The 15,835-nt window shown below is 36.6% G+C and overlaps 1 protein-coding gene across 2 annotated transcripts in view; it reads left to right on the top strand.

The window, feature by feature from the left end:
* Positions 1-15,835, top strand: part of DSCAM (DS cell adhesion molecule) — a 441,807-nt gene that overhangs the window by 282,689 nt on the left and 143,283 nt on the right. For both annotated transcript variants that reach the window (XM_085208737.1, XM_085208749.1), the window contains exons 9-10: positions 6,708-6,986; positions 14,974-15,093. In XM_085208737.1, coding sequence (XP_085064863.1) covers positions 6,708-6,986; positions 14,974-15,093 — 399 coding nt within the window. The remainder of the gene's footprint in view (positions 1-6,707; positions 6,987-14,973; positions 15,094-15,835) is intronic.

Raw genomic sequence — 15,835 nt, 5'->3', positions numbered from 1 at the left:
TATTCACACTTGTCAGACATAAATTAATTGATAAAGAAGACCCTGTGAAGAAGGATGCAACATCAAAAAAAAAGCATGGTGCTCAAGTGTTGTTTCTGATCTTGCAGAGATTATGGTATGCCATTGATTTAGAAAGTATCTTCTTATCTGATGGTGAAGTGATAGCACTTCACCTGTTGTGAACTGCAAGAAATTGTATCAGCCTGTTTCTTTTTAGAAAACATACAAACCTAACAGAGGCTATTTCTAAAAAAAACTTAATTTTTGAATAGATTCTTTACATTTTTCCCAGGAAGTGTCCATCTTTTCCTAATATGTAAAATGTTATTGGTGGATTTGAACTGTAGATCAGTTCTAAGTGGGCTCTTCTGAGTACTGAAAACTGCAGACACAGGAGGGGAAAATCTCCAAGGGGGAGTCCTTCATTGCTCCTTTGGACCATGGTGCATACTGTCATCAAACAATCTGCTGATTTCTGTATGCTTCATGCAATCTACAGTGTGGAATAGATGAAGTGTGAATTCAGCTTTGTGCATATATGTAAGATAAAACTTCTCATGCATTATTGATTGAATGTTGCCAGTGGTTTGAATGAAGAAAACTTCTGGTTTTGAGGTCCTTCAGTCACTTCTTTCATTATATCACTTCCTGCATTTCTTTCTTTCCAGTGCAATACCTTTTTGAATCCCTCCAAGCTTGTACATCCTTCAGGATGAAATAATCAGATCTTCCAAAGTAACTGGAATTGTCATATGCAGAAATCAGAAAAGTGCTGTGTGATGAGAATGGGTGTCCAGTCACACAAAAGATGCTGCAAAATCCACTTAAAAGTCCTCCTCAGAAAACAGTATGGAATGAGACTTAATACTTGAATAAGAGTTCAAGAGTTACCTGTATATTTAAACTTGGGTTTTTCCAAAGCTAACACTCTTCTGTCTTACAATGCAGCTGTCTTTAGTTTCAGTTTAGAAAAAGCCATGCTCTTGCTCTTTTTGCATTCAGTTATATCTGAAATACTTATATATACATTTGTTAGAATTGTTCTTAAAATGCTAATCACTTTAGTTCAAGTTGGTTTATGTAGTGATGTGTATAAGTCCAGATAATAACTGTGTATAGAAATATGCTGCCCTAATTTGATATCAGTTCACAGTACCAAGGATGCACAGAAAAGAGGACACCAACACTGTGGTAACAGAAGGGTAATGTAAAATCAGCTCCTTGTGTGCAATCGTAGAATACTGGTGAAGGAGAAGTATGAAGCCAGTCAAACTACTTATTTGAATAATTTTCAAAGTACAAAGTTGAAGTCCTCTCTCTTTCAAATCTGGAACTTTTGGCTCCAGTGATTTAGTTGTGTTCAGCTTTTCACAGTGTTATCTGAGGACAGAGATCACTTGAGATTGCACAGGGCCTAAATAAGAGCAATAGCTCAGGACAAAGTTCTAAAAGCATATGAAAAATAGTAACTGGGTAAGTGCTTCTAGATAATGCCCAGCCTGCAAGATGGGCTTTTTATCACAGGGCACTTTAACAATGAATGTAACAGCATGTTGTGTGTACTCTTGCATTTACCCTATTGCCACAACAAAAATGTTTCCTCTTTAAAAAATGCATAAGCAAATGTATCCCCTTGGGCAGAGAACATACTACCTTCATCCTAGGCTTACAGGGTGTGATCCCTTCCCCTCACAATAGAGGCTAAAATGGGGTGATCTGATAGATAGGTGAAGCACTCTTGGCTTCTGCATAGCATTTTAACTGATCTCTTATTTTGAGGGAGCTCTCAGGACAGTATTGTATTGCAAAGAGGAGAAGTGGGGACTGAGGGGACTGTGATACTGTTGTAGTAAGATTTTGAAGAACTTTGGATATTGGGTCAGTTTTGGTAACTAATGAACCTACAAGTACATGGAAACATTGTGAACGGCAGAGACATTACAGATAGTGATTTGGTTCTTTTATTTCCAATGCATACATTTAGGCCTGTAGAACATAAAATTATTGGCTCTTATCAAGAGAGGATGCACAAGCAGTCAACGAGGGAACACACTATGTGTCTCAGATCAGTGAATGCCATTGGCAGTTCAGTGAATGACGTGCCCTACTGATAAAGCCCAATAAATAAAAGAGAGAAGCAGAAGAATCCCACAAAGGATGGAGATGTTTAGATGAAAGAGTCAGTGGCTGGCTAAATCATGACAAGGATCTGTGCAAATACAAAGCAGTTTTGGCTTTTGCAGTCCTAGTGCATGAAATCTTGGTTTACATGGCTTCTTTGAGATCTTCTATGACTGCTCTGAAAGTAATCCTTCCTTTTTTATGATATTGGCCTACAGTGTCAGAAGCGGATGTTAGTGGGATGGCAGTAAAGGCTGAACCTTCCCATCAGTATTCCATTACATTTTGTTATTGTGTGACTGATGGCAGCAGAAGGGCAGTCTGACACAATGGCATGTGAAGTGAATACTGTGTACGAAGCAAAGATGTGTCAGAAAGCATGCAGAAAAAATGACACCCATTGACATTCACTGACACCTGCTGAATGTTTATGGAGACCAAACAGTGGATGTTAGCGCAGTGAGGTGGTGGGTGATGCATTTCAGCAGTGGCAAAAGTGACAGTAGGTCTCCTCTGCTGATGCAGATTGTTGTGAGTGTGGCATGCAGGCTCTTGTTCATCACTGGTGAAAATGCACAGCTAATTGTGCTGACTGTGCCGACAAATAGTGTTTTGAGGCTGAGAATTTACTCTATCAGAGAGTGTTATTGTGCTCTTTGTATGTGTTGTAGTTTCCATGGAAATAAATCAGAGGTGTTACGTTCAGAGTGACCTATGTAGTTTGTAGCTATTTCTTTGCATCAGCCAATGTTGTGTGTATTCATTGCTGAAGTTATGTCATAGTGTGGGCACAGCTCCTCCAACAGTGTTATTGCATGAAAATCCATTAGAGAGCAGTTTCTGGTGATAAACAGGAGAACAACTTTTATTTTATTGTGGAGAGCCACAAGAGAGCAATGGTGTGTTCACAAGACTGCTGCGGGAGACAAAGCATCAGCAGGATGTTCTGTTTTAGTGAATCATCTGAGCAGTTTCTTCCAACATAACTCCCACAAAACAGAGGGCAAGAAATTAAGGATGTTCCTCTGCTAATGGAGAGCATCATGGAAGCCTTCTTTTACAATGATCTCCCAGAGGCACAGGAGATGTTGCTAGGGCACAAAAATATTATTTAAATCTTATGCATTAACAGTAATGAGACTGGCCCATAATCCTCTTTTTAAATAGACACTTAATTCAAGCACTTATCAATAAAGCATCCCCAAGCCATTGCACTTAATTGCATAGAGCACAGATTGTCTTTTAACTGTTGTGAGTAAAGGAAGAAACATCCCTTTCAAATACACAACACACATGCACATAAAAGCCTTTCTGTACATGGGTAATATGTAACATGTTATATGAAGTAAAATAATTTAGCAATCAAAATCGAATAGAAACTCTGAAATATGGTGAAACAAAAGCTACACACAGAAAAGGAAAATACTATGATACACCTTAAAGTATTTAAAATACATTTTAATATATCTGTCCTATGGTAACTTTTCTCTAAGATTTGAAGTACTGTACATCCATCCTGCTTTTTTGTGCTTTTTATCAATGATATGATTTTATTTTACCAAAAATTCTCAAAATATGCTGGTTATTTAAGCCAGATATTTTCTATTGTTTATGTCAGCTTTTTTACTTCAGAAATACATATGGCAACTTTTGATTTAAATGATTTCAGATTTGTTTTGTTCTATTTCTATGCTTTTAATAAGTGATTTTTGGTGATTTTTCCCATCTTCAAATTAGCAAGAAGACCTGTGTTAGGTCTTCCTGCTAGAAACTGCTATTATCAACCCAAAACGATAAATACTGTAGCTGAAAAGCATTATTCCATACTTTGAAGTTACCCCTTGACTATTTTCTTTTTTAAAGTACTGATTTTAAATTACACACTGCTTTTCAAAATAACCTTGTCAGGAGTGCAAGCTGCTGCAGGTTGAATATACATTATATCTTACGAGGCAGAAATAAATGTTGGTGTCCTCAGTATCTTAAAAACTTGGGCAGAGGGAAAATGCGCTGCCTATAAATATTTTAGGCAATATATGAAATGCTCTGCAGGCTGTTGCTTGAATTTTAGAGTCAGTAAGTGTAACCTTGCCAATCAATATTTTGTGGAAAAAAATACTTCAATGTGGCTTAATGATCTTGCTCTTGGTTTTCTTCACTGGGGAGCTGGAGGGTCAAGATGCATTGAACAATCCCTGAGAAGTACGTTATCTTACTCCTGGTATATTTTTGTCTATGAAAGATAAGTTCAAATCTGTTACATGCTCAGCAGAAAATATTGAAGCAATTTGCTACTCTGTTCTGAATTTTAGCTTATCTTTGGTAATGACGCCTAGAGAGAAGAATTTAAGGAAACGTGCAGCAGAGATGTGCTGGCTAATATAGTCAGTGCAGCGGGTGCATTTAGCAGATAGCTTCACTTAGCAAGGGAAAATGTGTCAAAACCTCCTGACAGTCCAGTACTAAAAATTCCTACTTACATTGTAAGCTCAGCGCTGTCCCTCCGCTCCCTGTGAGGAGCTGCAGCCGCCATCAGGCCTCCCCTCAGCTCCTCTGCTCTGGGCTGCGCACAGCGAGGGGCCTCAGCTGCTCCTCACACACCTTGCCCTCAGAGCCTTCGCCATCTTTGGCTGCTCTCCTTTAGACACTCTAACAGTTTTATGTCCTTCTTGTTACAGTGGTGTGCAAAATGATCTGTCAATGACTCAATGATCTGTCACGTGAATGTCCTAGATGCACTAAAGCAATTAGAAGAAGCAGGCAGACATTTTGTCTCTCTGTGAAACAGTAGGTCCCAAGAGAGAAAGAAAGAAGTGACAGAAGACCTATAAGAAGAAGCTGTTACACTCTGCATCTATATATCTGAAGCCTGATTTAACCTCTTTGTGACAGACATGCACTGCCATAACATCTCCTCTTCAAATGGCATCGTGGCTTATTCTGGAAACAGCAGAGTTAACATCGTCTTGCACTCTTACACTCACATACACCAGTGTATATCACTGAACAATGCCTTTGCTGTTCAGGGGGCTTAGTATCACTTTTTTCATGAATGGAAGAGCAGCCAGCAGGTGCGATGAGAAAAGTAACTGTGTCAAACTACTATAATAATGGTTACAAATATCAGTCCCTGCCATCCAGATGTAGGACACTGGCAGAGGAGTAAAAATGCTAAGAAAGTGAATGAGGTGACATACATTGCAACCAGTTTTGAGAGCTTTCCTGCTTCTTCCCTACTTCAGTTTCTGGAAGAAAAAAGGTTTCATTTTGCTAAAGGGCGGTAGGACAAAAGAAGCACAAAGTAGATAAAGCCACCAGCTCTATTTTCTTCTGAAGCTAGCTAATATACAGTAGTACAGATGTTTCTCTGTGGATGTCCTTTGAACTTTTCTGTTAAAGATGTTCAAGTGTAAAGATGTACAAGTGTATAAGGACTGTATACAAGTAATCTCTCAGTCTAGAACAGGAATTGCACTCCTATTTCTAAGATATATCACTTCTAAGAGCCTTCTCTTTTAATAAATGAGTATCTGAGTATTGACTGCAAAGCTGGTTTTATAGTTCCCTCAGGAGAGACTGATGGAAAGCTGTCAGATCAATCAATGCCCTAGTTGTTAGAGTGCTCCCCTGAGATTGGGAGAAGGTTCAGACACCCACGGCTGGTTGTGTATTTGATTCCCAATATACATGACTTTTGGCAAATATTTCAAACAGCTGGGAGAAAGCAGGGCATCTCCATTACTTCCTGTTTTGTTTATTAAATCCAACTCACTGCTTTATTTGTTCTTACTGAAAGTAACTGAAAACAAAATATTTTTATTAAAGATAAATTATTTCCTACGATGGAAAATAAAGGGGTGCCTATTTTATGTTATTTTGTTTTTTTTTTCAACCACAGAATAATGAGGAAAAAAAGTGAAAAACATCGTCAAGCAAAATACACTTAGCAGTATTAAATAACAACTTGAAAGCTTATACCTTGAACTTTCCCTAGAAATCATTTTTAATTAAAGTTTACTGTTGTATCAATACTATTTGTACCTTTTACTGCATAACTTCACACAGTCTTATTAAAAATTGTGCCTTGAAACAGAAAGAAAATAAGTTCCAGGAAGAGTTTTAGAATCTTACACACCCTTTCATCACATTTCATAGGCAAACTGGAAATTCTTCTAGATCTATTCTGTGACCCTAAGCAAAGCCCTTTCCCCAGACTGTGAAAACCGGTGAGCTCATCCTGAACTACCTTAGGCAACCCCACATCTGCAGAGTCATGACCTGTCAGTGGGATTTTTTTGAGGAAGGACTGATTGCTCTCACAGAATTCTGCCAATGGTGATCTTTTGTCTCTAGAAGCCAGGATCTCACTGCTTCTCATTTCTGATTAATGCTTTGGTAGCCAAGAAAAAGCCTATTTCAAAAAGGTGTCTGCAACAGATGTAATTTTTATTAAACAGTGCCCTATGGCTATTGATGATGTTGCTATCACATACTCAGTTTTGCACACACTAAATATCAGTTCCATTACAGCATTTTCAGAAGTGAGATCGTACCTGCAACAGCTGCTCTCTTCTCTTTTGTTTCAGTTCCTCCTTTTATCCAGCCTTTCGAGTTCCCGAGGTTCTCCATTGGGCAGCGGGTCTTCATTCCCTGTGTGGTTGTCTCTGGAGATCTGCCCATCACCATCACCTGGCAAAAGGACGGCAGGCCCATCCCAGCCAGCCTTGGGGTGACCATTGACAACATTGACTTCACGAGCTCCTTACGGATTTCTAATCTTTCACTGATGCACAATGGGAATTATACCTGTATAGCTAGAAATGATGCGGCAGCTGTGGAGCACCAAAGCCAATTAATTGTGAGAGGTAAGTAGACATAATTAGTTTGAAGGGCGCCAATTAAGCGGATTTCATCAGTATTTTGTAATGACATCTGTTTGATGGGAAGTATAAAACAGGAAAATATGGTAATCCTTCTTATCATAAAAGAGAGCACAGAGAGAGATGAAGCACAGAAACTAAAAAAGACTTTTCTATCTAAAAGTAGTGAGTCTTGAAATTAATCAACAACCCTGAATTGCAGAGTGTGAACAGGGTAGCCACAGCACTGACTTTCCAAACAACTTTGAGGAGTAAGCCCACTCCTTGGGATCAGGTATTTCAAAAGATATCAGATTAATCTTTGTTATTTTTCTAGGCTGATTATCCTCATTTTTGATTTAGAACTACTCCTCATATAACATTACCTCACTATAAAAGCAAAGCATTTATATTGACGTTCTTTTTCTTGTTTGTGTTTATTACTCAAATAACATGATCCATTTGCTCTTGCTCGTTTCACAACATTTTTCCTTGAAATAAATGTGAATATAGAACTTCAGTAAGTAAATATTTTATGTGAAGATCTTTTAGAGAAATACTTCCCACATCTTATGCCTTTCAAGTCATACTTCGGCCAAGTTCCCTAGAGAGTATAACTTTTGATATATTTTAAAACTTAGTGTGCAAAACTTAGTATGCACACAGTAAAATAAATAAATAAATAAATAAATAAATAAATAAAAATCCCTACTTCTTTTTCTTTCTGAAAGCTTTGAAAGCTTTACAAACTGTTTTTAATTTTTCACTTTTTAATAAAGTTATTACTCTCTTCTCCCGCCACCATCTCCTTGCCACCAAGCCATTAGTCTCCTCAAGGTAAAGAGGCATACACAGTACTGTAAATGCCCCTGGTTATTTCTGCCTGTTGAAGATCACGACATCTTATAAGTTTACCAACATATTTCTGGCAGTGGTGGTGATGGAAGGTAGCTTTTCACCACGTGTTTACCCAGGAAAAGCTTTCTGGAGTAGAAGTCCTGGAGTTTACAAGGGCTACTCAATTTCCCCCCTCTTGCTTATCTTTCCACCCCAGCTAGTGCTCTGCGGCAACCTTCTTTAAGCCCTTCTCTCTGTGTCAATTTAAATGGTAATGGCTTAATCAGTTTTACTTATACATCTGGGATAATAATTCCCACTCAGAGGGGAAGAGGGAAATATAATATGACATTTGACCTGAATTTTCTGCCAGAACCGTGGACTGACCTCTTTCCCTCAGTATTGAACTGCTTCAGCTCTCTCGTTCCACAGAGGTCAGAATATAGACATTAGAGGGCTAATTGTAATCACTACTAGTCCCCATCCAACCAAAACTGTACATATCTCAGTAAATAGTTGATTTCCTTCTGTATTTCTCCTCCAAGTTTTCTGATCCCTCTTCATCTTTTTGTTCTTAGGTACAATATAAAGGAAATACAGTATTTTTTTTATTATTAAAAAGAACTAAGCAACAGTAAGAAGATTTAAAAATACCTAGACAGCAAGGGTGGATTTTTCCTGCCTTAACTATCAGAGTAGGTGACTAGCTTCCGCAGATTTTCCTTACAGAGCATCATGTATTAGATGGAAGACAGTGAGAGAAATAAAGTGAGGGTAGAAGGCTGTTGAGCAGATCTGCCACCCTGGATTAAGAAGCAATCAGAGCAATCTCAGTTCTCTCTGCCATGGGTTTCTTGTTGAGGAGCTGGAAATAAGTCTTAGCTACATGTTCTGGGCATGGGTCTTCCAGTACTTCTCCTTTCCAACAAGTTACTGGTGAATTTCAGACACATTTGAACAGGGGAAGATGCCTCCAGTTGAGCTGAAAGTATAAAATCTTAATGTAAAGATTGGAAATATCTTTGCTGAGTGTGATGCAGTGTACTACCAAACAGCTGATAATAATGAGCTCCAGAGAACAGCAAGCTCATGTGAGCTCCTTTGCAAACCAGAAATGCAATATTTTCTAAAAGTTGTTGAAATAGACAATGGGAGAAGCTTCCCTCTTTACTGCATCTAGGGAGTACAAGTAGGAACTGCAGGTGAGTGGAAGTAGAGCTTTCATTCTCGTAATTTTGAGCTGCACTGGATTCCAACCTGCAATTCCTCTTGGAAGTTAATAAAGAATTTACAAGCTAGATGAGCAAGCTAGAAAGGTTTCTCAAAAACTCATACATCATTATTATTTTATTTATTCTCGCACTCCTGGTTTGCTAGGCATGCTATTAACAAAAAGGAAAGAATAGGATTCTGTCATGAAAGCCATCCATGGAAAGCAGGAAAACATCTTCCCTGTCAAATACTTACCATGCAGGATTAATTAAGGCTTTACTCATTATGACTGTCTTCTAAAGAGTGGTTAAAGAAATATATACACTTTGTCACATTTTTCACTTCTGTAGAGTTTCTGAAAATGAGAATGAAAAAATTATGAAATAAAAAGCAGTGAAAAATCTTTTAGTTGGAAACTGAAAAGAAAGATCTCATAAATGTATTATAATTGCGCAGGTGCTGCAAGAACAGAGGATTCAGTGATAGCAGTGGGTGCAAAAACCATGATGTTAAAATTTCTGTTAATGAATAGATCATAAATTAAAATCGAGATAAGGTCTTTAAATATCTAATAATGCCCCTTAATACATTTAGTACATTAAGTATAAATGTGTTTTCATTTTGTACATGCCAGGAATGTTGAATATCATTATGTAGTTAAGCACCAAATGAGCAGTCCATGAGCCTTGAATATAGAAAGTATCAGTCTGCTTTCTGAATGTGGTGAGATGCAGCAAATGCAGCAATGGAAAAAAAGCAAGGAAAAGATTCATAGTTGCAGCTAGTATCAGAATTCCTTTACTTTCTCTGCTGCAGCTTTCTAGGTTACTCTTGGATGATTTTCTTTCTATGTAATGTTTTCATTAGACAAACCTGATCAATGCAAACCACTAGGCTTTTTTTTTTTTTTTTTTTTTTCTTTAACTGCATAGCAAATAGTTTCTCTAAACCAGCTAAATTGACCCCTCAGGTCCAATGACCAAATTTAATAACTGTTCATTTTTGCTAAAGTACAGTGTTTAATGATCTCATTCATTAATACATCAGTGGTTGCTTTGGCTAATTAAAATTCTTCCATCATTTTGACAGCATGATTTAAATGTAAAGTACAAATATTCCCTGTAAAAATGAAGCATTGTATTCTAGGTAAATGTCATAGATTATTTCTTTACTTATTTCAGTAGCCCACTGCAGGAGCTTATGTTAGGAGCCCTTCAGGATTGTACCCATCTGTGCTTGGGAGCCAAACACACTTCCAGGGATTGGAAGTCTATGAAAGAGAGTTTGAGTTTGTCATCTGATCTCTGCCATAAAGACTAGTCATAAAAAATTTTTGGATTTACATGAAGAAAAAAAAAAAAAGAAATGTCAGCATACACAAATTAATTTAGTAGCTAGTAATGTCCATTCTTTCAAACTGAAATGACATTAGTAAGTGGTGTCTTCTTAACGTACCAACTCATATTTTCTCATCTTGTCAGGATTGTTTCAAACAAGTAGATAATTTAAACATTTTCCTTTCTTTAATATGACAGTGTGGCATTTATGTTATTTTCAATATCCTATTGTAATTTTTCTCATCCTTTGTTTTCCCAGTGTGGGAGCTTGAGTCTGCTAATCATAATGTTGATAGAAAACACGTTTTTTAGGTCCTTTGAGTTCAGCTATTGAATAGTTTACATTTGCCAACTTATTGCTCTTACACTACATGATTCAACAGCTTGTTTTTCATCACAGATCCATGGGCTGTATTAAATGTGAGAATCCTAACAGAAATTCACTGTTAAAGCAATTTCAAATGCTCTCTTTATGGGCTCAAGAGACTGGGGTGGTGAAACAAAGGTGATAGTAAAAGTAGAACTCTTCAGTCATATTCATAAGCTATTTCAGGTTTTTTTCATTTATAAATGGGTAGAGGAGGCTCACACTTATGACAAGAGAGAGAAGAAATCTAATTGCTTTATTTCTCCATTAACTCTACTTAAGCACATCAGACAAATGAACTTGGTAAAGTTCTTAATAAAGAAGTCTTCTTTAAGGGCTAATTAATTCCTTAAAGATAAAGAAATAGTGAATGTTGCTTTATAATCTGATGCTAAGTATCAAAATCTTTACCAAGTAGTAAACTACTTCATCTTCCAAAATATGATAGCACATAGCACCGAAGAAATTATTCATTTGAAATAAAATTTAGAAAGTAACTATCAAAGGGGAAGAAAATACAAAGATCTCCTTTTACTTCTTATTTCTATATGCAGAAAAATCCTGTGGTTTTACCTAGATGGAAATAATTGAAAGGTCATTGAATGAGTAATGTGTTTTGCTGCAGCATCATTTATGATTTTTATTGGCAACATTAAAACTAAGGGTCAAGTATATACATGTTCTCAAAATCACAACAGCAGTTCAACTTCTGTAAGTAGTCCTAAAGCACTACCTAAAGGAAGACTGAAATTTCATTGAATGTGGAAATTGATGCTGTTACCAGTTGAAGGCACAGTTTTTGCCTAGGTTCATACATACTCTGTTTATGGAGCACTACAGGGAAACAGTATGACTGTTGATCATACACCTAGTTCTGAAGCTTATATGGCAAAATTCAATTTCCATAGTTACCTTTCTGATATCACATTCTGTATTAAAAATAATGGCTACAATTAATGATACTAAGAATGTGAGAGCAAAATCTTATGTTATATATATATATAAAACAATATCTGTGAAATCATCTTAAAAACCCAGGTCAGAGCTTATCATCATTGAAGGTGAACGCAACATATATATCTGCAGTCCATGGGTGTGTTGAAGATGTGGAAAGCTGCATTTCCATATAAATGATTGAGTACCATTTATCCTTGTCATCTATCCATTTTTCTCAATACATGCAAAAAAGGATTAGATAAATGCATTATGGAAACAGATAATTTTAATGCAAATAGTTTTTTAAGGTCTGATTTCCTTTATTACATAATGTGATTAATACACAATCTTTCTTAACTTTTTGAGAACTCAGAATTCTGCTTGTGCCCACCCATTTAATATACTATTCAAATTATTTCCTGAAAAAAATAACGGTACATGTCATCAATGTCATCCAGAGTAGATGAGGAATATAAATAAGTAGTTTTTAAATGAGAGGGAAATAAAAAATTTACAAAAATTTTGTATTATAGGAGAGAATTTTAAAACAATACTATGCAGTTCACACTTTTCAGTGATAGAAGTGTCTGGTAATTATCAGTTATCTCATTGCACTGATTTTAATAATTCACCTGTAAAACTGACAGAACTGAAGTGAATTTTGGGGGACAGAGGAAATGGATAAAAAGTCTTTCAATTTCAGAGAAAGCACATCTTTTAATTCAATTCAAATAATCTTGTGAAGTCAAATGCTTTTAGTTACATTAACAATACATGAGTGATAGTCCTCTTTCCTTTGAATAATCTCAAGAGAAGAACCTGAGTATATTGCCTTTAATTTTAATTTCTGAATATCCTTAGGCCCTTGAATTGACCCATTATTCACTACAATTCCACCTCAATTACTTTCTGTCTATTGGAATGCCACACACTTATATTCACTCCTGGGTGATGTAATGATAGGTAATTAGGTTTGCAAAATCAAGAAGGTGGTAGATAAGAGGGATATAGAATGGTTCTTCATCAGGTCTTCCATTACTGGATGCAGGAGACACACAGCAAAACTAAGTGGAGGTCTGGTTAAACCACAAAGGAAGGAATACTCCTTTTCACAGCACATGAATTTCTATTACTTTCTAGCTAAGGAAATTTATCTGTACCTACACAATATCTTCTAATCAAAGTGGTGTGGGATTTGGGTTGGTGTTTTTTGTTTTTTGGGTTTTTTTTTTAGTGGGTTGTTTTGCTGGTTTTTTTTTTATGAGTTTTTTTTATTATTTGTTTGTTTTGCTTATGGTATTTGTAGATAAGCAGCTTGTAATCAATTTTTTATAAGCTAGGAATAATAATTTATTTACAGTTCTTCAGGTGAAACAAGTGATGCCTTCATACTTAGTATTAAATCAAATATATTTGTACAACTAATTATACATTTTGCCTGCTTTGGAAAATAAGTACTTAGAACTCCTTTGTGTTAGATGATAAATTGAATATAGAACAGTGAGAACTGAGCTACCAAAGTGAATGTTTTCTCAGAGTAGATAATTAAAATAGGGTTGGTGCTTGCCCAGGGCTGCTGCTGCTGAGGCTTCATCTTTGGTGCTTACCTGTCATGAATTAACACAACACATGATTTCTGTTTGTGAGGGTGGCAGCTGTTTGGAAAGCTGAAATGTTTGACAGCAATAAAAATAATAATGGTTTCCATTACGGAAAGAGGAGAAATAAGATCTCTCTTAGTACAAAGATGGCTCTAGCCAACTGTTGTTTTTGGTTCCTTCTGTTACCTGCTAACATGTTCCAAGGAAGTGAACCTTCTTTTTGTTAGGCAGTAAGCAGCTTTTCACTGTATCTTAGGGATTCAATAAGCAAAAAGGACAGATAAAAAGGATTGTTTTCTCTCTAGAGAACTGTTCTCATCTTTGAAAAATCACTTGCAGCAATGAGGGTGGAAAGAGGAAATTTGGAGAGGAGCACTGCATTATGGAGACATGAGGAGGAAGGCTCAAGCCATTGTGAGGAGAATTCTCTGCACTTGGGGAATATCTTTAGATGCCTCCAAGTTTTGGCATTCCTATCCATACCCAACACTGACAGCTTAAGTTTCTCATTAATTAAAACTTATGACTCTAGTTTAACAAGAGATGCTCTTTGTATATAAGAGTGTTTATAACAATAATAAAAAAGTCATTTATTATAGCATTGGTGGTTTTGCTGTGCTTCACCCATATAATTTTTTTATTGTATAAGCAGTATTGTACTCATGGCCATTACAAGCTGTTTCTGGACCCTGAACAAATGTTCACTGTACTGATGATCCCTTTCTTTGCTATCTTAAATCTCCTCATGTCACATCCCCCTCCCATACTTCCTTTATTAATATCTGCCATTTCTGGGGTAATGGAAATTTGGAAAGATGGGATGGGCTAAAGCAAGAAAGGATGTCTGGGCTTTCTATTCTGCTTTCTGCAGTTTCCAGACAAACTCAGCCCTGGCTGGACCTGGGAAGCTATGAAGCCATGACCATGCATGTGTCCCAAGTGCACATGCTACAGCAGCCTTAACTGTTAGTTCAAGCAATGAACTATTAGGATTTCTCCTTATGATGATACATCTCAGCATGCTATTGTACTCAATTTGAGATGAAAAAAACCTTATCAGGCTCATTCATCTTGCTACATTTTCTCTGTACCATTCCAAGAAACCAAAAAAAAAAGAACTTGTGGAATAAGAACACAAATCATTTACTGTTTACTTCAGTGCGCGTACAGCTATTTCCAGTAACTTTTCCATTTCAACTTAATCTAAAAGTGATGTGTTGAACCTTTCTATGTCTGTGTTTGGAAAGAATTCAAAAATCCTCATTTTAATATGAAATGATCTGATTGTTATTAAAAGCTGTTACATCTTTAAGGTTATTTACACTATATAATATTTTAATTCTTTTTCTAAAACCTGCCAGTTCACAGTTGTTAGGGAAAGAAAAAAAACACAGAAAACTTCAGTTGTTCTTTGACATCTGCCAGACCTCTCCATTTGTTAGAAAGTATTTCTTTTCTGCTTATGACATTTTGGTTTGTCTGTTACTCCACTTTGTAACCTCTCCTACAATGAGATTTTTATTCGCTTATTTTTATACCATATCAAAACTAGTGCTTTTGTTACCTTTGGCAAGAAATACATAATTTTTTTTGACAGTAAGTAAATAACTTCATAAAGCCAACTTACTATGTCACTGGATCATCAAAAAGCTGCTTTAAAGTTTTGTGCAAATTCTCACTGCTTCTTTTGCTTCTTCCTGCAGTGCCCCCTAGGTTTGTGGTTCAGCCAAGCGACCAGGATGGGATATATGGAAAAGCTGTAATTCTCAACTGCTCCGCAGAGGGTTATCCTGTTCCTACCATTGTCTGGAAGTACTCAAAAGGTATGTTTCTCTCTATGATCAATGGGAGCAAATTAATTCTATTTTAGTTTACTTACTGCTAAGCTACTGGTTTAAACTTCATGTAGATGAAAGCAAGTGGAGTACAATAAGGGAAGTATTTGTTTTTACAGTTCCATCATATTCCAAAACATTGTGCTGGCCACTGTCACAGATGCAAGGCTGACCTCTACAGACTTTTAGACTGCCGCAGAGAATTCCTGAGTTTGTGGATGAGCTTTTGTGTTAGCTATGGTCTCAGTGGGAGAGCAGTGTAGTGGACGGCTGAGAGGAAAGAGATATGCCTTTAATTGAAACAACCTCAGAACAAGGTTCACAGACAGCATTTGGCTGACTTTTTTTTCCCCTTCAAAATTCGTGATAACACGGCCAATCATATCTTCTTAGCAAAGAAGAAAGGTCAGGTAGCATTAGCATAAACAGTAATTTGGTATGCACTTTACATAATGCTTTAACATTTTCTTCTCATGTAACAGAACGTTAAAATTGCCCCCACTTGACCCTAAGTAACCACAGGAAATTGACTACTGTTTAATTAAAACTTGCTGCCTGTTAGGTTTCATCCTCTGGCCTGTTGTCTTCTGGTTGGTTTTAATGAGAAAACAAACTCACCAAATTCTGTATCCCATGTATGTGAGTTAAATCTTTAATGAACTTTAAACGTGCATCAAATGAAATACAGACAATCACAAAACTAGGTGCTATAAGGAAATCCTTATGATCC

This window comes from Meleagris gallopavo, chromosome 1 (assembly GCF_905368555.1).
Source record: "Meleagris gallopavo chromosome 1, MGAL_WU_HG_1.1, whole genome shotgun sequence".
Taxonomy (NCBI): domain Eukaryota; kingdom Metazoa; phylum Chordata; class Aves; order Galliformes; family Phasianidae; genus Meleagris; species Meleagris gallopavo.
Note: the sequence above shows the minus strand (reverse complement) of the source record. Positions and strands in the feature narration are given on the sequence as shown.